The sequence below is a fragment of the Mustelus asterias genome, chromosome 1 (assembly GCF_964213995.1).
Source record: "Mustelus asterias chromosome 1, sMusAst1.hap1.1, whole genome shotgun sequence".
Classification (NCBI taxonomy): Eukaryota; Metazoa; Chordata; class Chondrichthyes; order Carcharhiniformes; family Triakidae; genus Mustelus; species Mustelus asterias.
This window is the reverse complement of record NC_135801.1, coordinates 165,455,897-165,478,276: the sequence shown is the minus strand read 5'-3', so window position 1 is coordinate 165,478,276 and position 22,380 is coordinate 165,455,897. Positions and strand designations below refer to the sequence as shown.

The following is a 22,380-nucleotide window of genomic DNA, read 5'->3' as shown; positions in this document are numbered from 1 at the left end:
TCTGTATCTCTCCCCTCTCACCTTAAACCTATGCCCTCTAGTTTTAGACTCCCCTACCTTTGGGAAAAGATGTTGACTATCTAGTTGATCTGTGCCCCTCATTATTTTATAGACCTCTATAAGATCACCCCTCAGCCTCCTATGCTCCAGAGAAAAAAGTCCCAGTCTATCCAGCATCTCCTTATAACCCAAACTATTAACTCCCGGTAGCATCCTAGTAAATCTTTTCTGCAATCTTTCTAGTTTAATAATATCCTTTCTATAATAGGGTGACCAGAACTACACACAGTATTCCAAGTGTGGCCGTAGCAATATCTTGTACAACTTCAACAAGACGTCCCAATTCCTATATTCAATGTTCTGAGCGATGAAACCAAGCATGTCGAATGCCTTCTTCACCACTCTGTCCACCTGTGACTCCACTTTCAAGGAGCTGTGAACATGTACCCCTAGATCTCTTTGTTCTGTAACTCTCCCCAATGCCCTACCATAACTGAGTAAGTCCTGTCCTGGTTCAATCTACCAAAATACATCACCTTGCATTTGTCTAAATTGAAGTCCATCTGCCATTCGTCAGCCTACTGGCCCAATTGATCAAGATCCCGTTGCAATCGAAGATAATTTTCACTGTCCACTATGCCACCAATCTTGGTGTCATCTGCAAACGTACTAACCATGCCTCCTATATTCTCATCCAAATCATTAATTTAAATGACAAATAACAGTGGACCCAGCACTGATCCCTGAGGCACACCATTGGTCACAGGCCTCCAGTTTGAAGAACAACCCTCTACAACCACCGTCTAGCTTCTGTCAAGAAGCCAATTTTGTATCCATTTAGATACCTCACCCTGAATCCTGTGAGATTTAACCTTATGCAGCCTACCGTGCGGTACCTTGTCAAACTCCTTGCTAAAGTCCATGTAGACAACATCAAGTGCACTGCCCTCATCTATCTTCTTGGTTATCCCTTCAAAAAACTCAATCAAATTTGAGACACATGATTTTCCACTCAAAGCCATGCTGACTGTCCCTAATCAGTCCTTGCGTCTCTAAATGCCTATAGATTCTGTCTCTCAGAATACCTTCCAACAACTTACCCACCACAGATGTGAGGCTCACTGGCCTGTAGTTCCCAGGCTTTTCCATGCAGCCCTTTTTAAATAAAAGGAACAACATTTGCCACTCTCCAATCTTCAGGTACCTCACCCGTGACTATCGATGATTCAAATATCTCGGCTAGGGACCCGCAATTTCCTCCCTAGCCTCCCACAATGTCCTAGGATACACTTCATCAGGTCCCAGGGATTTATCTACCTTGATGCGCTTTAAGACTTCCAGCACCTCCTCCTCTGTAATATGTACACTCCTCAAGACATCACTATTTATTTCCCCAAGTTCCCTAACATCCATGCTTTTCTCAACAGTAAATGCTGATGAGAATTATTCATTTAGGATCTCACCCATCTCTTGTGGATCTGCACATAGATGACCTTGTTGATCCTTTAGAGGCCCTACTTTCTCCCTTGTTACTCTTTTGCCCTTTATGTATTTGTAGAAGCTCTTTGGATTCTCCTTTGCCTTATCTGCCAAAACAATCACGTGTCCCCTTTTTGCCCTCCTGATTTCTCTCTTAACTCTACTCCTACACCCCCTATACTCTTCAAGGGATTCACTTGATCCCAGCTGCCTATGCATGTCATGTGCCTCTTTCTTCTTCTTGAACAGGGCCTCAATATCCCGAGTCATCCAGGGTTCCCTACTTCTGCCAGCCTAGCCCTTCACTCTAAGAGGAATGTGTTTACCCTGAACCCTGGTTAAAACACTTTTGGAAGCTTGCCACTTACCAGACATCCCTTTGCCTTCCCACAGATTCCCCCAATTAACTTTTGAAAGTTCCTGCCTGATACCATCAAAATTGGCCTTGCCCCAATTTAGAATTTTAACTTTTGGGCCAGACCTATCATTCTCCATAGCTATCTTAAAACTAATAGAATTATGGTCACTGGTCCCAAAGTGATCCCTCGCTTTCACCTGTCACCTGCCCTTCCTTATTTCCCAAGAGGAGTTCAAGTTTTGCCCCCTCTCTAGTCAGGCCATCCACCTACTGAATGAGAAATTCCTCTTGAATACACTCAACCAAAATTTCTCTCCATCCAACCCTCTAATACTATGGCTTGATCAATAAAGACAGTAAGGAGTCTAACAACACCAGGTTAAAGTCCAACAGGTTTATTTGGTAGCAAACGCCACTAGCTTTCGGAGCGCTGCTCCTTCGTCAGGTGAGTGGGATCTCCCACTCACCTGACGAAGGAGCAGCGCTCCGAAAGCTAGTGGCGTTTGCTACCAAAGAAACCTTTTGGACTTTAACCTGGTGTTGTTAGACACCTTACTGTGTTTACCCCAGTCCAACGCCGGCATCTCCACATCTTCATCAATAAAGCTCAGTTCCATATGGCTAGTAGCACATTTACCAAGGGCCGTTAGGGAAGTATCATAGAATGATGAATCATAGAATCCCTACAGTGCAGAAGGAGGCCATTCAACCCATCGAGCCTGCACTGACAACAATCCCACCCAGGCCCTATTCCTGTAACCACACGTATTTACTCCACTAATCCCCCTGACACTAAGGGGCAATTTAGCATGGCGAATCCACCTAACCTGCACATCTTTGGACTGTGGGAAGAAACTGAAGCACCTGGAGGAAACCCACACAGACATGGGGAGAATGTGCAAACTCCATACAGAGTGACCCAAGGCTGGAATTGAACCCGGGTCCCTGGCGCTGAGAGGCAGCAGTGCTAACCACTGTGCCACCGTGCTGCCCAGGTAGAGGAAGTACTTTTCAAAAAAGTAGTTATTCCACAATCTGTCAACAGGGGCGATTTTGAGCCCGCACTCTCCATCTGCAGGAACGGCAGCATATGCTCAAAATCTGGAGAGCGTAATTCACGCTGGCAAGTTTCCAAGTTCCGATCTTGATCGGGTGGAGCGGGTAGAGAAGAGCTGACTCTAATTGGAGGTGGAGACGGGAGCCGAGACCTCCATGGTGTGCGTGGGTGAGGGGGGGACAACGACATGATGGCATGGATCATGGCCAGCGAATTATTTTTGGCAGACTATGGCAAGATCTGGAGAGAAAAACTGGCACATTTTTATAGAGAGAAACGTGCGAGTTCTCTCACCGGAAACCACAATCTGCCACTTTTTGGTAAGATTTCGCCCAAAGTGTTTGATAAATTTGGACCAGTAGCTCATCACTCTTTCCTTATTCATTGAGGTAATTGTCTGAAAATTGTGGGAAGTCTGAAACTTCTACTAGCCTCTCCGATGGGAAATAGAGTTGAAATCCTCTTACTGGTGATCAAGGACAAACAGAGATTCAGAACCACTTAACTAAGCTGAGTTGAGTCGGTGGTGTGGTAGACAGTGAGGAAGGGTGTCGTAGTTTGCAGGAAGACTTAGACAGGTTGCAAAGTTGGGCCGAGAGGTGGCGGATGGAGTTTAATGCAGAGAAGTGTGAGGTAATTCACTTTGGTAGGAATAACAGATGTGTTGAGTATAGGGCTAACGGGAGGACTTTGAATAGTGTGGAGGAGCAGAGGGATCTAGGTGTATGTGTGCATAGATCCCTGAAAGTTGGGAATCAAGTAGATAAGGTTGTTAAGAAGGCATATGGTGTCTTGGCGTTTATTGGTAGGGGGATTGAATTTAGGAGTCGTAGCGTTATGTTGCAACTGTACACAACTCTGGTGCGGCCGCACTTGGAGTACTGTGTGCAGTTCTGGTCCCCACATTACAGGAAGGATGTGGAGGCTTTGGAGAGGGTGCAGAGGAGGTTTACCAGGATGTTGCCTGGTATGGAGGGGAGATCCTATGAGGAGAGGCTGAGGGATTTGGGATTGTTTTCGCTGGAAAGGCGGCGGCTAAGAGGGGATCTTATTGAAACATATAAGATGATTAGAGGTTTAGATAGGGTGGATAGTGATAGCCTTTTTCCTCTGATGGAGAAATCCAGCACGAGGGGGCATGGCTTTAAATTGAGGGGGGGTAGTTATAGAACCGATGTCAGGGGTAGGTTCTTTACCCAGAGGGTGGTGAGGGATTGGAATGCCCTGCCAGCATCAGTAGTAAATGCGCCTAGTTTGGGGGCGTTTAAGAGATCCGTAGATAGGTTCATGGACGAAAAGAAATTGGTTTAGGTTGGAGGGTCACAGTTTTTTTTTTAACTGGTCGGTGCAACATCGTGGGCCGAAGGGCCTGTTCTGCGCTGTAATGTTCTATGTTCTATGTTCTATGGATTGGTTTCACTTGCTGAAATTTGGAGTGTGCCTATCTTTTCCAAAAACTTTCAGGAAATTGAAAAACATTCCTCATCACCAGGATAGTCATCATGTAAGGTTGTTAGGACTACATTGGGAGAAGGTAACTTTTACTCCTAATTATGGATGGAGTGCTTTGCATCCAATAGCTGGTACCACATGTGGTGTGTGTATGTGTACATCATTTGAAATTATAAGTATCTTGTAAACTCTGCTTTAAGTTTACTTATTAGTGTCACAAGTAGCCTTACATTAACACTGCAATGAAGTCACTGTGAAAATCCCCTAGTCACCACACTCCAGCGCCTATTCAGGTAGTACACTGAGGGAGAATTTAGCATGGCCAATGCACCTAACCAGCACCAAAAGAGAAAATGTTGGAAAATCTCAGCAGATCTGGCAGCATCTGAAAGAAGAGAAAAGAGCTGACGTTTTGAGTCCAGATGACCCTTTGTCAAAGCTTTTGGTCATCTGGACTCGAAACATCAGCTCTTTTCTCTCCTTACAGATGCTGCCAGACCTGTTGAGATTTTCCAGCGTTTTCTCTTTTGATTTCAGATTCCAGCATCCGCAGTAATTTGCTTTTTGCACCTAACCAGCACGTCTTTCAGACTGTGGGAGGAAACTGGAGCACCCGCAGGAAACCCACGCAGACACAGGGAGAACGTGCAGCATCTGCACAGATAGTGACTCAAGCTGGGAATCGACCCAGGTCCCTGGCGCGGTGAGGCAGTACTGCTAACCATTGTGCCACCGTGCCGCCCACCATATAATATTCCAACGCAGAATCAGATTTCTGTTAACGTGAACTTGAATTACAGTTTTCTCTCATAAGCAAATGTCTACTGTGTTTCCATCTGCCATAGCAAGATGGCACTCTCACTGCAGAGTAAGTTGTATTGGCATGCTCAATCATTTTGCAGTTGACTATAGGCCTTTAGGCACTTATGGTTCAAAAATCGTGAATTGTCAGTTTTATATATGCCAACTGTCAGCATTTTGGAGCCGCAGTTCATGTCAGAATTTTTTAACGAATATCAACATGGACTAGGCCAATCTTTGTTGATCCAAACATACCCAAGTCTTTCTGCTGTTGGAAATTATCCCTGCAGTTACATACAATGCGCAGACATTCCTGCCAGGATATTAATTCTTGTTTACAGTATGCAGCCACCACAATCACTTCAAGAACTCAGGTTGGACCAATGCTGTGGGGAAAGAACAAGGTTGGGTGGGGCAGAGTGAGGGGGAAAGGAATAGATGGCCACAAAGGGAAGAGAAAAGGGAGAAAACACATTGCAGTGAAGGAGAGGAGGCAACAGGAAATGAAGTGGTGAAGAAAAAGGCAATATAGAAAAGAAAAGAATGAAAAGAAGTGAAGGACATCCAGGAAAGGTGGTGGAACAGGGGTGGTGGGTGGAATTAGTTACATGGTTAGGCGAGAAAGGCTAGAATTGTTTTCCTTGGAGATTGAGAGAAGATTTGATAAGGGTGTACAGGCTTGGATAAGGTAGACACATGAAGTTGATGGCACAAGGACTATGGGACGCAGATTTAAGCTTTCGGGAAAAGATGCAGGGGGAATGTGAGAAATAACTTTTTTTTAAAAACGCAGCGAGAGTTAATGATCTGAAACTGAATGCCTAGGATGGTGATGGAAGTGAAAGAAATCAATGATTTCACATTGGCTGGACATTTGAAGGAAACAATTTCCTGGGCTAGGGGGAAACCAGGCAGAAGAGAGGGACTGATTGGATTGCTCCACATGGGTAGCTGGCATGGACTTAATGGACCAAATGGCCTTCTTCTGTGCTGTAAATGACACTATTGACTCTCGAATGAACTGGGAGAATTGAAGAAGTGTTTCTCAACTGGATTCTGAGGGGGTTAAATTGCTTCTGAGGGGGAAGCTGCCAATGGTGAGATGAAGCAAATCCAAAAGAGGCCGGCATCAGAAGATATAGAGTTCCCACAGGCTTGTAGGGCTGGAGGAATTACAGAGATCACAAGAGGGTGACTGTGGAAGGATCTGAAGGTGTGGATGATTATTTTAAAATGGAGGCATTGGTGAATCAGGATCAATGTAGATCAGCGAGCACAAGGGTAATAGGTAAGCAGGGTTTCGGACAAGTTAGAATACGGACATCAGAGTTTTAAATGATCGATTAAATGGTTGAAGAACTGGACAGGAGAGCATTGGAATATTTGAGGCAAGAAAAACATGGGCTGGAATTCTCCGGCCATTCACGCCTCGCCGCCACTGTCAGGGAGGACAGAGAATTTGGTGTTTAGCCAAATCTCCATTCATTGCAGTTGGACGGGAGAATCCCACTCATGGTTCCATTTCATTTTCCAATCTTTACTGAATGCAGAATTAAATTAGTGTTTTATTTCTGGTTCTCCATTTGAACTCAAACTAAATACTCTGAAAACAAAGCGAGCAAGTTTGTTGAGTATGGATGGATATAAACCCCAATGTGCGGGATAATTGCCACATTGTTACTTACCTTATCAGCAAAATGTATAACAACAAAAGCAACATTGGACATTCGGGGTTTCTGAAAGTGCTGGGTGCTTGAGTGGCGGTCGTAGAGCTTCTGGGCCCAGCTCTGGTCCGTCCCTTTTGGCATCTGAAAGAAGCACAAAACCAATTTAACTTAGAAGCTAGTTATATCTCACCAGAAAGAAAGCTTTTGGAAATGACACTGTATTTGTGAAAACCTTTAAAGAATATTTGCAGAACCAACGACTGTAACAAGGATGGTCCTCTCTTTCCCAAATGTAAAGAATTCTACTGACACATTGGGCAGGATATAACGCTTCATTGTCAATGGGTTTGCAGGCAGGAGGGCACGTTAAATCTAGTGGGCGGCCTTCCCTCCAATGGGCCAATTGATGCCCTTAAGTCAGCAATTAATGTCCATTTAATTGACTCAACCTCCTGCCTTTGGCTGTTAACAAATGACAGGACAGGCCCACACAATGTGGCCAGCCTGGCATGTTTCCCTGTTCTGGGCGGCCGGGGGCTGGGTGTGTCCCCTCCCTAACTAGCCAGACTCCTGCCAGCTTGCCACCAGTGAGATACCTAAACATTAATCAATTCTGACCCATTACTGAACACTTCCTCCTGGGCAAAAGCGCCCGAGGATCATGAATCTGAATTCCTGCCTTTTAATGACTACTTGGCATTTAAATGGCTGCAGGGGCCAGCCACTGTTCCCCTTGTGGGGCCCACCACACGCATGCACACACACAATTAAGCCGGAGTGGAGGTGTGAGGACCACATGCCCAGCATAATTCAGTCCATCGTTTTATTACGAGTACAGTTTATTCCACTTTCCACTTCTTCCCTTGTCCCAGTGCGACTCGAGCATTGAGCTTGATACACGCATCTGCCTTGACCTTGGCTGAACCGCACTGTTCTTCTGGGTTTAGCAATTTTAAATATGTAGGGTGAATGCCTGGGAGATGGCACTTGCTTTAAACTGAAAGTCAGGAAAGGTCAAGTTATGAATGTCTGTAGCAGCAGAAAGGAATAAATGCGTTTTGCACTCTGGTTGCTGTTTCCTGCAAGCTCACACACAAGTGACGGCCTGTCACTGCAACATATAAAATCACATTTTCCCTGCTGTTTAGAGAGGCAGTCAGCAACTTCCACTGTCCATTTTTCAAGGGTGATCTCCTTTCCCTGTGGCTGCCTGCCAGAATTACTGGAAGGCGATGTGCAAGACATGACAGAATCCCTCCCGCAATTTAAATACCCTGCTCGTGTTTCAGGTGGGAGCATTGAGAGTGTTGTAGAGCTTCCCCAGGAAATGCAACACCACGGAAAACCCAATGCATCTGGTCTGTAACTATTTATCCTCTGTTTACTGCAGAAATTGGTGGACGCAGGGCATTAGCCACAGTACTATTGGCACCGCTGTTTCTTTGAAATAGGAATACAGCAAATAGTAGGAGTAGGCCATTCGGCCCCTCCAGTCAGCTCTGCCACTCGTTTAGATCATGGTTGATCTACCTCAATATCATTTTCCTGCAATATCCTTTGCTGTCTTATTATCGAGGAATCTATTAGTCTCTGTCTTGCTGGTACTTGAAATAAACCCTGTCGTGGCTTTCTTAATTGAACCGACTTGCATATTAGAATAAATAATCTCATGATAAAGAGAGCATCTTTTTAATAAATATAAATTGTTACTATAGGAACGGCTCAGGGCTACTGTCCCCATTGTAAGGCAAATTTAATTTCCCTTTTCCCAAACAGGCCTCTCAGCTCCTGGCATCACTTGCCATCCTGTAAATGGAATGAATGATCCCAGGCCTCCAACAATCCTACCTGAAACTAATCATGAGTGACGTGCCCCTTCCGATGTCAATGAACTTCTGCCTTCTCTACTTAGCAGTCTTTTACAATTGGGAATGTGAACTTAGCAGTAAAGAGGCCGAGGACACACATTATTGTCCCACCCAATTGATCATAGAATCTACAGCACAGAGGACGGCCATTTGGCCCAACATGAATCTGCTAGCTCTCCTAAAGAGCAAGTATTGCCACTCCCCTGCACCCTCCGACACATCCCTCCCTTTCAGATATTTACAAAATTCAGAAAACTGTAGAAAAACTGATTGCATGGAAGGAAGCCACTCTGCCCATCATGTCTACTCCAACCCAAAAAAAGTCACTCAGCCTAATGCTACTTTAGAGCATTTCGTCCATAGCCCTGAGGTTACAGAACTTCAGGTGCATTGTCACACAACTTTTAAATGAGTCAAGTGTTTCAGCCTCTACCACTCTTTCAGGCAGTGAGTTTCAGACCACTATCACCTTCTGAGTGAAAAGGGTTTTCCTCATCTCCCCTCTAATCCTTCTATTAATCCATGCCTCCTAGTCACTGACCTCTCTGCCAAGAGAAACTGGTCCTTCGCATCCACTCTATCCAGACCCCTCACAACCTTGTGCACCTCAATCAAATCTCCCCCAGTCTTCTCTGTTTCAAACAGAACCACCCCAGCCCTTCAATCTTTCTTCGGCACTACAATTTTTTGGTCTGGCAGCATCCTCGTAAATTTCCTCTGTACCCTCTGTAGTGCAATTTCTGTAATGGAGGTGACCAGAACTGCAAGCAGTTGTGGCCTAATCAGTGTTTTATATAGTTCCAGCATAACCTCCTTGTTCTTTTATTCTATGGCTCAGCTAATGAAACAAAGTATTCCATATGCCTTCTCAACCACCTAATCAGCATGACCTGCTACCTTCAGGGATCTGTGGACATGCACTCCAATATCACTCACCTCATCTACACCTCCCAGTATCCTCCCATTTATTATATATTCCTTAGCCTTGTCTGACATTCCCAAATGCATCCCCTAACACTTCTCCAGGTTGAATTCCATTTGCCATTTTTCTGCCCACCTGACCACTTCATTGGTATGTTCCTGCAGTCCATAGCTTGCCTCTTCATTATCAACCATGTGGCCAATTTCTGTGTCATTTGCACATTTCTTGATCATGCCCTCTACATTTAAGTTCAATTCATTAATAAATACCAGAAAAAGCAGGGCTCCTGGTACTGAGCCCAGCAGGACCCCACTGGAAATTAATCTACCCTGCTATGAAATCAGTGGAAAACTTGTCACCAGATTGTTATTCCTCAATTAAAAGAAAACTATGTTGGGCAACAGTTAAAATCTGAAATTACCCTGCATTCTTCATCCAACAGGTCTAAAATGCCCAGTTTAGCCTCAATAAGGTCAATGCAAGGTTGATTGTCAGAGAAGTCAATGAGAGTCCATGGTATTTGTTCTTTCATGTATTCCTCCTGTTCCAGTTTGAAGACATGCTGAAAAACATTGAAACCGTTGAACACACATTGGTTATGTTGAAAAGACATGCATTACCATTTCGCTCAGTCACCATTTAAAGAGTAATATTAGAATCAAGACAAATTCAAAGATCAAGTTAACCTGTTGAGTTTAGAATGGAATGTCATTATTAGTAAAAGAAAGGGTTTGAGCACATGCATGTGTTCAGTACATGGTTCAGTATCTCACCAGGTTAAATTGTTGCTGCAACTTTTCATTGGCATAGTTGATGCAAAACTGTTCAAAACTGTTGACTTCAAATGTTTCAAACCTGCAGAGCAGAGGGAAAAAAAGACAACATCACTTTTCTGTGCAGAAGTCAACTTGGTTTTACTGGTAACATAATGGGACAGGGAGTAACTAGTACAATAGTCCAGAATTTGCTGGAACAAAAGGCAGCAAACAAATTGGGTCTGTTCTAAAACGTTCGCTCTAAAATGTTTGCTCCAAAATTTCCTGAAAGTACAAGCTGATAATGGTACAACAAGAGAAAGAGTGCATCTTTGGATAACGATGGGATCAATACACTATCCCCTTAATTAATGAGAAATAAACAGAAGGAAGATACATTACAGCGGGAGAATTCAATGTCAAAAATGGTACTGCAAGTGGAGAGAGGGAAAGAAAGATTGGATCTGGGAGAGAGAAAAAAGACAAATAAAAAGTAAGAAACTAAAAAAGCAGATTTGAAAATGCAGCTGTAGCTATATGTTGCTCAATGTTAACCCCACACCGTTCTGTACCCGTAAATATCCAGTACTCCAATGAATGAGTGCTGTTTGCTGGACGTGTAAAGTGCTTTATTGATGTGATCCACAATCCAGTTGAAAAGCTGGGCGTAAATGTGCTTTGCCAATGCATTTCTGGCATTGATGGAGTGCTGCTTGGACATAGTCTTGACGTAGGTCTCGGATGTCGTGATGAGCTTCCGGTGGCACAGCCAGTGTCGCATCTGATCATGCTCTACTCCCAGTAAATCACAGAAGTAGTTCAAGTGCTCATCTTTTTTCTGAAAGTACAGAAATTAACAAGTAGTGCATTAGCATTTGCTCTCTGTCTATTTGATTTCTCCAAACCCTTCCACTCACTAAAACAATCACTTGCATAACAAGAGGTTACTAAAATAAAATGGAATGATAGGCTGAATTTGAAGGTTTCAACGAATGCACGAATGGTCTATGGTGGATTGGCCACCTATTTTACATCTCGTCTGACTTTCCTTTCCACTGGTGAGGCACAGAGTCAGCAGGCAATCTTCTATCACCCATTTTAATGCACACACCAAAGTTGAAAGATGTGGTGGTTGTGTCAATTGTCAGTGGGCTTTAGTAATACACAAAATTTACAAACTCTCCCCAGCTACTTACCATCAAGGCTTGTATATGAATAACAGTCATTTGGGCAATGTATCTACCCAGTGCAAATGGAACCTTATTTCAATATGGAGTCAATAGCTTCATAAGGAATTGGGCGGAGACACAAAACTAAATTAAAAAGCCCTGTTCAATAATGGTGACCATAAAACCACCAGTTATTTGATGGCCTTTAGATAAGGAAATCTGCTGTCTTTACCCAGTCTGGCCTATATGTGACTCCACAACCACAGCTGTCAGTTGACTCATAACTTGCCTTCTGAAAAAGCTGAGCAAGCCATTCAATCGTGTTGAAAAAGGCAGCTCACAATCTCATTCCCAGGGGGAATTAGAGATGGGCAGGAAATACTGGCCTTGCGAGCAATACCCGCATCCTATGAATGCATAAAAAAAGGAGTGAATGCCAAGAATGAAAAAAAGACAAAACCAGTATTGTTTTTGAAGAGTAGTAAACATTCACAATGAGTTTCAGGCTCTAATTAATTCTTGACGTTCTACCCGACAGTCATAAAATCAAACTGGAATGCAACTCAATGCTACCTGCCACCCTGACAGATAAATTCCAGGCATGAAATGGCTGATAATCAGAAGTTTCATTCTGCAACAAACGTGCACCAACTGCGCAACTAATGTGATAACACTGCTCATTGATTCTAGTCGTGGAACTATAACTTATTGCAACTCATGTTGCAGCTACATAGAAACTTAGTTAGGCCGCACTTGGAATATAGTCTGGTCGCTACACTACCAGAAGGATGTGGAGGTTTTGGAGAGGGTACAGAATAGATTTATCAGGATGTTGCCTGGTATGGAGGGCATTAGCTATGAGGAGAGGTTGGAGAAACTTAATTTGTTCTCACTGGAACGACAGAGATTGAGGGGCAACCTGATAGAAGCCTACAAGATTATGAGGGGCATTGGACAGAATGGATAGTCAGAAGCTTTTTCCCAGGGTGGAACAGTCATTTACTAGGGGGTATAGATTTAAGGGCGAGGGACAAGGTTTAAAGGAGATATACGAGGCATGTTTTTTTTTTATACAGAGGGTGGTGGATGCCTGGAACCAGCTGCCTGGGGAGGTAGTGGAAGCAGATACAATAGTGACATTTAAGGGGCGTCTTGACACATACATGAATAGGATGGGAATAGAGGGATACAGTCCCCGGAAGGGTAGGGGGTTTTAGTCCAGTCGGCAGCATGGTCGGTGCAGGCTTGGAGGGCCGAAGGGCCTGTTCCTGTGCTGTAATTTTCTTTGTTCTTTGTTATTGAAACAGGCTCTGTAAGCAACTGCAATAACAACAAAAAAACACCATCAAGTCTTCACCTCATGATGGGAAGACCATTGGCTTCTGCTGTACTGTGTAAGAGTACAGTAACTTTCTGCAAGTGGTCATTTTCTGCCCTTAGCTCCTAAGGGCAGAGAGCTACCACAGTCTTTCAATAGCTTACCCAAAGCTTCTCCATTTGAGCACAAACATTTAGGAGACTGGACTACTTTGGCATGGGGCTACCAAAGCTAAGTATACTCCTATAGTCCTAACGTCATCCACTGTCCACATACAAAGTTTCCGGCAAGGATGACGAGAGAACAATCCAGAGCATTGGAGTGGTCAAGACCAAGACCATGGCATTGTTCATAGAAATATTGGATTGTTCCTTAAAATAGAGCCTGATACAGAGCTAGAAGGAGAAAATAGAGCAACGAGACTAGTTTTGGATTACTCTAGTAGAGAGCATCACAGATATGAAAGGCCTGTTTGTGTGTTGTAAACTTTAATGGTTCCAAGGTTCGCTCACACATTCAAAGAATTATCAGTCAGATTGTTGCTCCCAAGACAGGTAGCTTAGGTTAGGAAATTTCCCAGCTCTGTACACCTGCCACAGAAGTGCCCCGAATGGCAGGGTTTTTGCTCTGGGTGACTTGCTGTGGGAAGGAGTCAAGACCACCGATTCCGGGCACAGATTGGAAGTGACCACAGGGCTGCGGAGTACCAAAGTGGTTTGTTTAAAAGGTCTGCCTTGGTTCTCTGCTAATTTGTTTTGTTAAATATTAGGCGCTCTCCCCCACAATCTTCATACCCCAACACATACTCCCACCTAACCCCCATGGTCCCTCTTATCCTCCAAGCCAACTCATGCTCCCCCCACTACCCCCTACAGCCCATTATAGCCTCTATGCCAACTTAATGCCAAGTCATGTCCCCACTCATCAAACTTTACTCTTTCAACCTCCGTGCCAACTCACCCAGTATCTACCACGAAGAGACCTCGAGAGACATTTGGAGATAAAGATCTAACAATCTATTACAACCTTCAGTATAATAACAAAACACTCCCATTCATGAAAGCCCATAAGGTACCTAATCCCTTTATCATAATATACAGACCACAAAACATACATAATTTATAACACCACAAGAAAGTCATTTCTTTAATAACCTCTTTGAGCTTCAATCAAACTGTGAACTTATTGAGATTCGGCTTCCCACATGTAAGAATTACACCTAGTCCCATTTTTCAGAGATGGGGCAGGACTTCTGAATCTGGGTTTCACCAGCCATTTTTAAAAGTCTGTGGCGTCTCCACAACTCTGAAGTTCTGGCCCTATGCATCCTGAATCCATAATTCACTCTCTTCATGAATACCCTGCAACATCTTTCCATTGGGTATCTACACCCTTTTCTCGTTCTTTCTCCCAAAATGCATTTCCTCACTTTTCCACATTAAATTGCATTGGCTACCTGCCTCTCGTTTTACAGGTATTCCTCAAGTTTGTTCCTAGTGAGTGATTTCTGTACGTGTCCAGTGTTTGATGTAACATTAATAGGTCTATCAGCTCCCTCTCTACCACAAAAACAAACACAAAATGATTGTGTCAGTCACCATCTGTGGAGAAAACAGGAAAGGTAATATTTCAGGTGTAGACCCTTCATCAGAACTGAGCTCTGACCAAAAGTCTATGCTTGAAACTGTAGCTATTTTTCCCTCTCTACTGATACAAAAGGACATGCTGATTATTTTCAGCGTTTTGTTTCCACTTTACATATCTAACGTCTTCAGTTTGTTGCTCTTTGCAAGCACCTTGCTATATTTACCACAACATCCTCTGGTATTTAATAGTACTACAACATTGGATATTTTTCCAGCGATGTTCATCAGGTTGGCTATAAACAACCTGGCAGAGTCCTATGCTGGCACAAATTGTATTAATTGATATATATATAAATTGTCCTTTTACGCAAAACCTGTAAATCCCAAGATTTGTGCAATTTCTCGAGATTAAATCTTTGATCATAGTCTTCCCAACAATGAATTGAAGTTTCAAAAATAGAAATTCAGCTTTATTTGTTTTCTTGGCCAATCATATAATCATGGGATTTACATCCTGAATTTTTCTTTTTCAAAAAGACAGAGCCTACCTCACCTCAAACTGTAATTTTAAACTAAAAAGAGGAGCGAGAAAGTTAAGAGCTTGAAAAGAAAATGTAGATGAAATGACTTGTGTCAATCTCAAAAAGAAATCCAGCTTGACAGTGCTGTGCAGATACATATAAACCTGTTTGAGTTGGTAACTGAAAACGCATTACTCACTGAACAGATCACAGTTCAACACGATCCATCCTGCTTCACACCACAAGCTGAGAACCTGAATTTTATGGGCTCCTTTATAAATGGTTCTAGTTGCTCCAGACAATTACAGGTCCAAGGATGAGCTACTGTTTATAGTGAAAAGACACTTGGAACCTCTGTCTTCACTGCAAATATCTAAACAGTTCGCATTTCTAAAGCTCATTTTTCTTTCTCTCTGGGTGATGTACTTGGAGAAATAGATGTTCAAAAGATTAATTTCAAGGATAGATACTTTACAGGAACCCACAGGGAAGTTGACAAGATCAATTAATTTCCTTTCAACTTTCCTTAATCCTGTGGCAGATGATATTTCTGAAGGTGCAAGCAGTCCTTTAGTATTGAACCCAAGTTATAATTTTTCCATAGAAACCATAGAAACCCTACAGTGCAGAAAGAGACCATTCGGCCCATCGAGTCTGCACCGACAACTATCCCACCCAGGCCCTATCCCCGTATCCCTACATATTTACCTGCTAATCCCTCTAACCCTCAAATTTACCCACTAATCCCTCTAATCTGCGCATCCCGGGACACTAAGGGGCAATTTAGCTTGGCCAATCAACCTAACCCGCACATCTTTGGACTGTGGGAGGAAACCGGTGCACCCGGAGGAAACCCACGCAGACACGGGGAGAATGTGCAAACTCCGCACAGACAGTGACCCGAGCCAGGAATCGAACCCAGGTCCCTGGAGCTGTGAAGCAGCAGTGCTAACCACTATGCTACCGTGCCGCCCCATGGATGGACCAGGACACTGTCAGCAAGTAATTTGATGGGGAAAATACCAAGGCAAATGATGAATATTTCACTGAACTCCCAATGTGACCTTGTTCCTTTAGTTAGAATATTGATAAAGCTTGCCCAATTAAGCTTTGATCAATAACAACCCCAAAATGTAGACGTAGTTCCATATTTATTGCTACTTCATGCCAATTCCTTAAACAACATTAAAGCTCTTTCGCAACATCTCATTAATACCCATAGAGTCAAGCTGCAACTTGCAATATCAATCTTTGTCACCCTTGCATTTTGCAAGGGCCCTAAACATCTAATTATTTGAACATCAAACATGATCACATCCTTGCACCCAGAAGGGTATCAGATTGAAAGAAGTAACAGCTAACTGGCCACATCATAGCTGTATATTTCTCAGCTACTTGTTGCATCAAATGGGGCTAAGGTATGAAATACCTTCACCTCACTAAATGAAGAGGAACACTGTGTTGCAGCTAGGTATGAAATGGATGCAAGGCCTGATCTCTCAATCCTGTAATTCCCCATTGCACACCTGCTTTTTGGTTAATCTACCTCACTTCGTAAAAGGAAAATGCACGCGGCCAAGGAGATAATTCAAAGATCATAATCTAATGTCAAAGTTCAATCAATGGACGTAAATGATTAAGGTTTGGTCCGGCAGCATATCACTTGCTCATGAGATTCGATTACACCCATGTTGCATATTGCCCTACTACTCATTAGTAGTTTTACACTGATGAAACCCTAATGTCTATAGTACAACCATTAACCAAACACTTTGAGTAGGTTAAATGCTCTGTGTCTGACTTACAGCAATGCCGCAAGTGTCTCCATCTCTTTCAGACACGATTTCCACATTTCCCAGGTGGAGAATTGAAGCTATTACTTTATAAATGTTCATCTGATGTGCATCCTTTACACCTGAAGAAAATAAAAGCATCATTAACAGCTTCAGTCATAAGTGTACAAAAATCTTTAAATAGCTACTCCAAAATACAGGGTTGTTTCATTTAAACTGTAGTCTATAGTTATGGTTGCTAACTGTATTTAAAGTGATTTTTGAGTCTATAAAAAGAATGTTGCTTATTTGGAACTGAAACAGTGATAAGTTAGAAATTAGAGTTGTTTCTTTTCATGTTTAAATATTGTTCAAATGGGTAATAGTTAAGCTGCTTCATTTGTTAGAGTTATAGTTAAACTGCATTATTAAATAAAGTTTGTTTTACTATAAAAGATCCCTAACTTGTCAGCGGAATTGCTCCTGGAGTGAAGCATCCTATCCTCACATTTATGCTAAAATAGGAAAATTGTTGGGGTCTAGTCTGGCTTCCTAATGTAACTTGGGATTCTGGTCCAGGGCCCTAACAAAGCCTTTTGTCATTTAATCTGGATCACAGCTTGGTATGGCCCCTGCTCTGTCCAAGACCGCAATAAACCACAAAGAGTCGTGAATGAAACCCAGTCGATCACACAAACCAGCCTCCCAAACATTGACACTGTCTATACTTCCCACGGCCTCGGCAAAGCAGCCGGCATAATCAAAGTCCCCACACACCCCGGATATAATCTCTTCCACCTTCTTCCGTCAGGAAAATGATACAAAAGTCTGAGGACATGTACCGACCGACTCAAGAACAGCTTCTTCCCTGCTGCCATCAGACTTTTGAATGGGCCTACCTCACATTAAGTTGATTTTTCTCTACACCCTAGCTATGACTATAACACTACATTCTGCACTCCTTCCCTTCTCTATGTATGGTATGTTTTGTCTGTATAGCGTGCAAGAAACAATACCTTTCACTGTATAGCAATATATGTGACAATAGTAAATCAAATCAAGTGGCCTGGTGGCCACTTAACTAAAATCTTCAACATGAAATTCCAAATGCAGAAAGATGTTAAATGAAACTACTTCCATGAAGTAAGTTTTACAACATTTAATAAATACACTTTCATCCATCATTCCTCCCTCAATGGCATCAATGCCGTTTTATACAGAGTTTTGCCCCCCCTTTCAGATGCCTGCAATCTTCACTCAAGTAGCCATTCCTCACTCGTACACGAACAAGCAAACCATTGGGTCATGGTATAAATTGCATTTAAGCCTGATGAGTCCTTGCCTGACATCAACAGGAGTCACTGGACAGCGGCTGTGAGTGGAAATTCTACCTGATATTTCCCCATCCTTAGCCTAAGAGTACCAAGATCAATCGTCACGCACCAACCATCAACACACACTTTCATTAAAGCTTTGCCATGGTAAAGTTAGACCAAGCGGGAGACATAACGGAACTGAATTGGTCATTTGGAATCGCAGACCTTTGCCCTTACCAAGAAGTGTGAAGGCATTCCATGTCTTCTCAAAATCTTCTGCATCATTAACTCCATCTATTAGTGTGTCACCACCCTGCATGGTATAAAAATAGTCTTCTGCACTGCCTGAAAGACAGCAAAATTCCAGTTATTTGCAATTACAGATTTACAGCAGCTCAGGAGTGCACATTGTTGTTCTATTCTGGAAGATAATGTGTTGCGGTCATTACAAGTTCACCAAGGTAACATTTTACTGCTGGAAAATAAAAAGGTCACGAATTACAACTGAGTTAACCTGCATGCTTAAAGTAGGATTGAAACTCTAAAGGAATGGGATTTTTTATTGCAATTTTACAATGATTCTAGATTACAATTAGTACCCTGACATATTTTACATAAAATTACAATACACCCACCTCAGTTAATTTGTTCAAAATGGTTGCAGCCCACCCATATTATTCATGGTTTCACTATAATCAAGATTATGCACTCCACAATTACTTTATTACCCTTTCCTTGGTGATCTTCAATTAATCACCATGGAGATTGGGGTTCCTGACTAAATCAAAAAACATAAATGCTGAAAATTTGAATGTAAACAGAGTGATCTCAGAGTGTACAGCGAGCCAAATGCAGAGAGATGTTAAACAAAACTATTTTCATGTGATAGAACTACTTCACATCTGATAGAAATGTTAACGTTTGGACTCCCCCCCCCCCCCCCCCCCCCCCCCCCAATACATCCCATTCACCTCCAGAACAGAGTCTTCAAAAGAAGGGTCTTTGTTTGTACAGAAATTCAAGTTATTCTTTGCTGACATGGGATAATATAGTCCAACTAAAACAGTTAACCTGAAATCAAGACAAGTCACTTGTGTAGAACGTGTTTAGCGTGCCCACCACATCCTCTCCTCACTGCAGTCATGATAAAAATAACCACATAGAATGGTACAACAGAGTATTTTGCCAACTCTGAAAGGCCTGTCAATTAGTCCCATTCCTCCCCCTTCCCAAAGCCCTGCAAACCTTTCCACTTTCGTTATTTAAATCCAATTTCCCTTTAAAATCTTTCACAGTAACTTCATTGCAGTGTGAATGCAAGCCTACTAGTGACTAATAAATAAATTAACCTTCACTATCGTATCTGTTGCCACCATGCTGTGAAGAGGTGCCCCAATCATAACAACAAAGTTGTGTAAAAATGCTTTCTCACATGTTGCCTCTTAATTCGTTCATCAATACTCCTTAAATCTGTATCATGGTCATTGACTTTTCTGCCACTGGAAACAGTTTCACTTACGTATGTTATCAAAACCTTTCACGATTTTGATTATCCCTATTAAATCCCATAACCTTCCCTGCAACAAGGAGAACAACACCAGCTTCTAGTTGAGTATAATTTCCACTCTTACCGGCCTGAATTTTAATCTGGCAGCAAAATATTAGCGGATGGACTGGTGGAGGGGTGGTCAGTGAGGATCTGAGGCGAGATTGGGAAACCTGGAAGAAAGGGCTTCCTGAATGTCCTGGGCAAAATTATATACAGCACAAAGGTAGGGAAGATGCAGTGCAGTCCAAACATCAAATACAGAATAATACAAATGGGGTTTAAATAAATTGTGTAATTCTTTTCTATAAATCCTTATAAACTCAGTCCATGATGTCAGGAAGTTGGACTTCTTATGGATTTCCTGTGGCCTATGGCATGTATAGCACCATAGCAAATAGGAAACTGAAGCCTACAAGGGAAGCCCAGATTATAAAGCTGCTGATATTCAGCAATTCAGCCACAACATGAGGCACCTGTTAATTTACCTATTTTCATTGAATTATTAACCAAAGCAGCACTAATTTGCGTTCACACAAGTAAAACCTCCTGAGACAGAAGCATTATCTAACAAAATGAGAAAATGAAACAAACATGAAGACAGGTGATCAATAGATTGCTCAAACTGGTAGGTTTTATGGTGGGCTATGGAGGGAATTCAAAAGCTTAGGGCCTAGATAGCTAGAGGCACAGATATCAGGGGGAGTGGGGGGAAAGAGGTGATGTCAGAGGTGCACAAAAGACTCATATTGAAAGAATGCAGAGTTCTTAGAAAGTTGTAGTACATTATAGAGCCAACCAGGGGTTAATCAGTGCCTTGATTAAGTCCATGGCAGGATTGCCACCCTCCATCCTTCCACCCAATTAAATGTTCCTCGTCTCCAAACTCACTCCAGGGGAGAGCATTAAATTCCACCCAACATAACCAAATGAAGAGGCTGATTTGATGACCTGATTGGTTCATTCTTGTTCCAAGCTCTCTTATGTTATTGAATCAGATCTCATTTGACTACATATATCCTGGATGAATCTTCTACCCTCTTGAACACAGATCTCCAATCCCGTGAGTGATCAGCAAATTCTTTGAAGTGCGAGGCTGGGAATTAAAATTCCCAACAGGTGAAAAAACCGTGGAAATGCACTGAAAATTCTCAGTGCTCAGCACATCAAAGATTAAAGCTATCACATAACTGAATATAATCAAATTAATTAAATGTACAGTCCTAATGAGAATATCTTGAATGTAGTTTTCATTGCCAATCAGAGAACGCAGACATCTGTCCATGATATTATTTGGGATTGCCTCCTGTGGGAGATCAATCTCTGGAGCCTACATATCACTTGAGTGAAATCCATAAATGTCACAAATTAGTGCACTTACAGAAAGACAGAATCACTTAGTATATTAGTTCCATCCAATTTGGGACCGAAACAAGGATGATTGATGTTGGCCGGGTTTCAAACCACAGCCAAGCTGTCGAGGAAGATACAGGAAAAAGCTGGCCCAGTGGAAAATTGACACAGGGAATCCAGGAAAATTAGAGGGGTAGTGGGTATTGGCCACTGTGATATACCGCAAAGGGATATGATAAAGCGATCCATCCTTCAGCACTTCGAACCAAAAACTGGTGAATTACAACAGGAAAATAACACTGTGGGAAGGACTGTCCGTGCATCTGTCTTGTTCTCACCGTTTGCCCAATTATTACATTTTACAAAGCACTACTATGCTTTCAATTTAAACTATTTTCTACTAAATTGTATTCCTTTAGTTTCCCTTTACTAAAACCAACAACACGTTTGTTTCCCTTTTCAAAATGCCTCTATGTCTCTTTATACCCAGCACCGACCACCGTGCTTAAAATACTCCATTAGCATTCCACAATGTCACTGTTACAATCACTTACTTGGATTCACGCACGAAGTCGCTATTTGCTCATTCTAATATTTCAGTTTTTAAAAAAGATTTATGACACAGTATCACTTGGACTTTGGTCAAATTGTACAATTCAGACATTTCTCATTAACTTAATTTATCCATTCTTTATATACTACACTATTTATCCTTCTCTCTCGAGCACTGAGCAGCTCCTCAAAATTCTCTCTCCTCTTTCCAAAGCCTCCAGTTCTCCCACACAGCTGGACAAGAAAAGTAAACCTGGAGATTCAAACATTGCCCTCGGGATGGTACAAGAAGTGGATGAAGATGAGACACTGAAGGGCTGTCGCCAATTTAAACCAAGAGGAGAGATTTGTTTTCTTTGGAAAACAGCAGATTAATATATTGATTTTTGCAGATTATGAAGGAGACTGACAAGGGTGTTCCAGAGGAATGATTCATTACAAGTACTGATTTCAACACCAGATAATATGAAAGGAGAATAAAAAAGCATATGTATATAAATCCCAGGATTCGTACAAATTAAACAATGAGAAAAACATACTATCAAATGCTAGGAACACAAATGATGTGTGGCATGCGTGATAGATGGATATTGAAGCAAGCAATCTCTAACCAACTGTAGGCAAAAGTATCCAAAGTATAGGGGGCGATTGCCCCTAAAAATGAGTTTGCGTAATTGTGTAACTGGAGCAAATCCCACTGTTTCTTTTCCAGCGGGATTTTCAAAATAAATCTCCCACACTTTGTGCACTGCAGAGTGCCTCAGCATGAAGTTATGTGATCACTTAGCTCTGTCCATTGCATGCTGCTCCTACTGTTTGGCTTGCACATGCTCCTGTGTTGTAGCTTCACCAAGTTGACGCCTTGGACAGAATTCTCTGCTTTTGAGT

At 42.4% G+C, this 22,380-nt stretch overlaps 1 protein-coding gene across 1 annotated transcript in view; it reads right to left on the bottom strand.

The window, feature by feature from the left end:
• myo5b (myosin VB) overlaps window positions 1-22,380 on the bottom strand; it is a 298,879-nt gene that overhangs the window by 110,933 nt on the left and 165,566 nt on the right. Inside the window, exons 8-13 of the mRNA XM_078222329.1 lie at window positions 18,279-18,386; window positions 16,759-16,868; window positions 10,932-11,197; window positions 10,378-10,459; window positions 10,026-10,166; window positions 6,833-6,955 (exon numbers count right to left, since the gene is read on the bottom strand). Of these exons, the coding sequence (XP_078078455.1) occupies window positions 6,833-6,955; window positions 10,026-10,166; window positions 10,378-10,459; window positions 10,932-11,197; window positions 16,759-16,868; window positions 18,279-18,386 (830 nt within the window). The remainder of the gene's footprint in view (window positions 1-6,832; window positions 6,956-10,025; window positions 10,167-10,377; window positions 10,460-10,931; window positions 11,198-16,758; window positions 16,869-18,278; window positions 18,387-22,380) is intronic.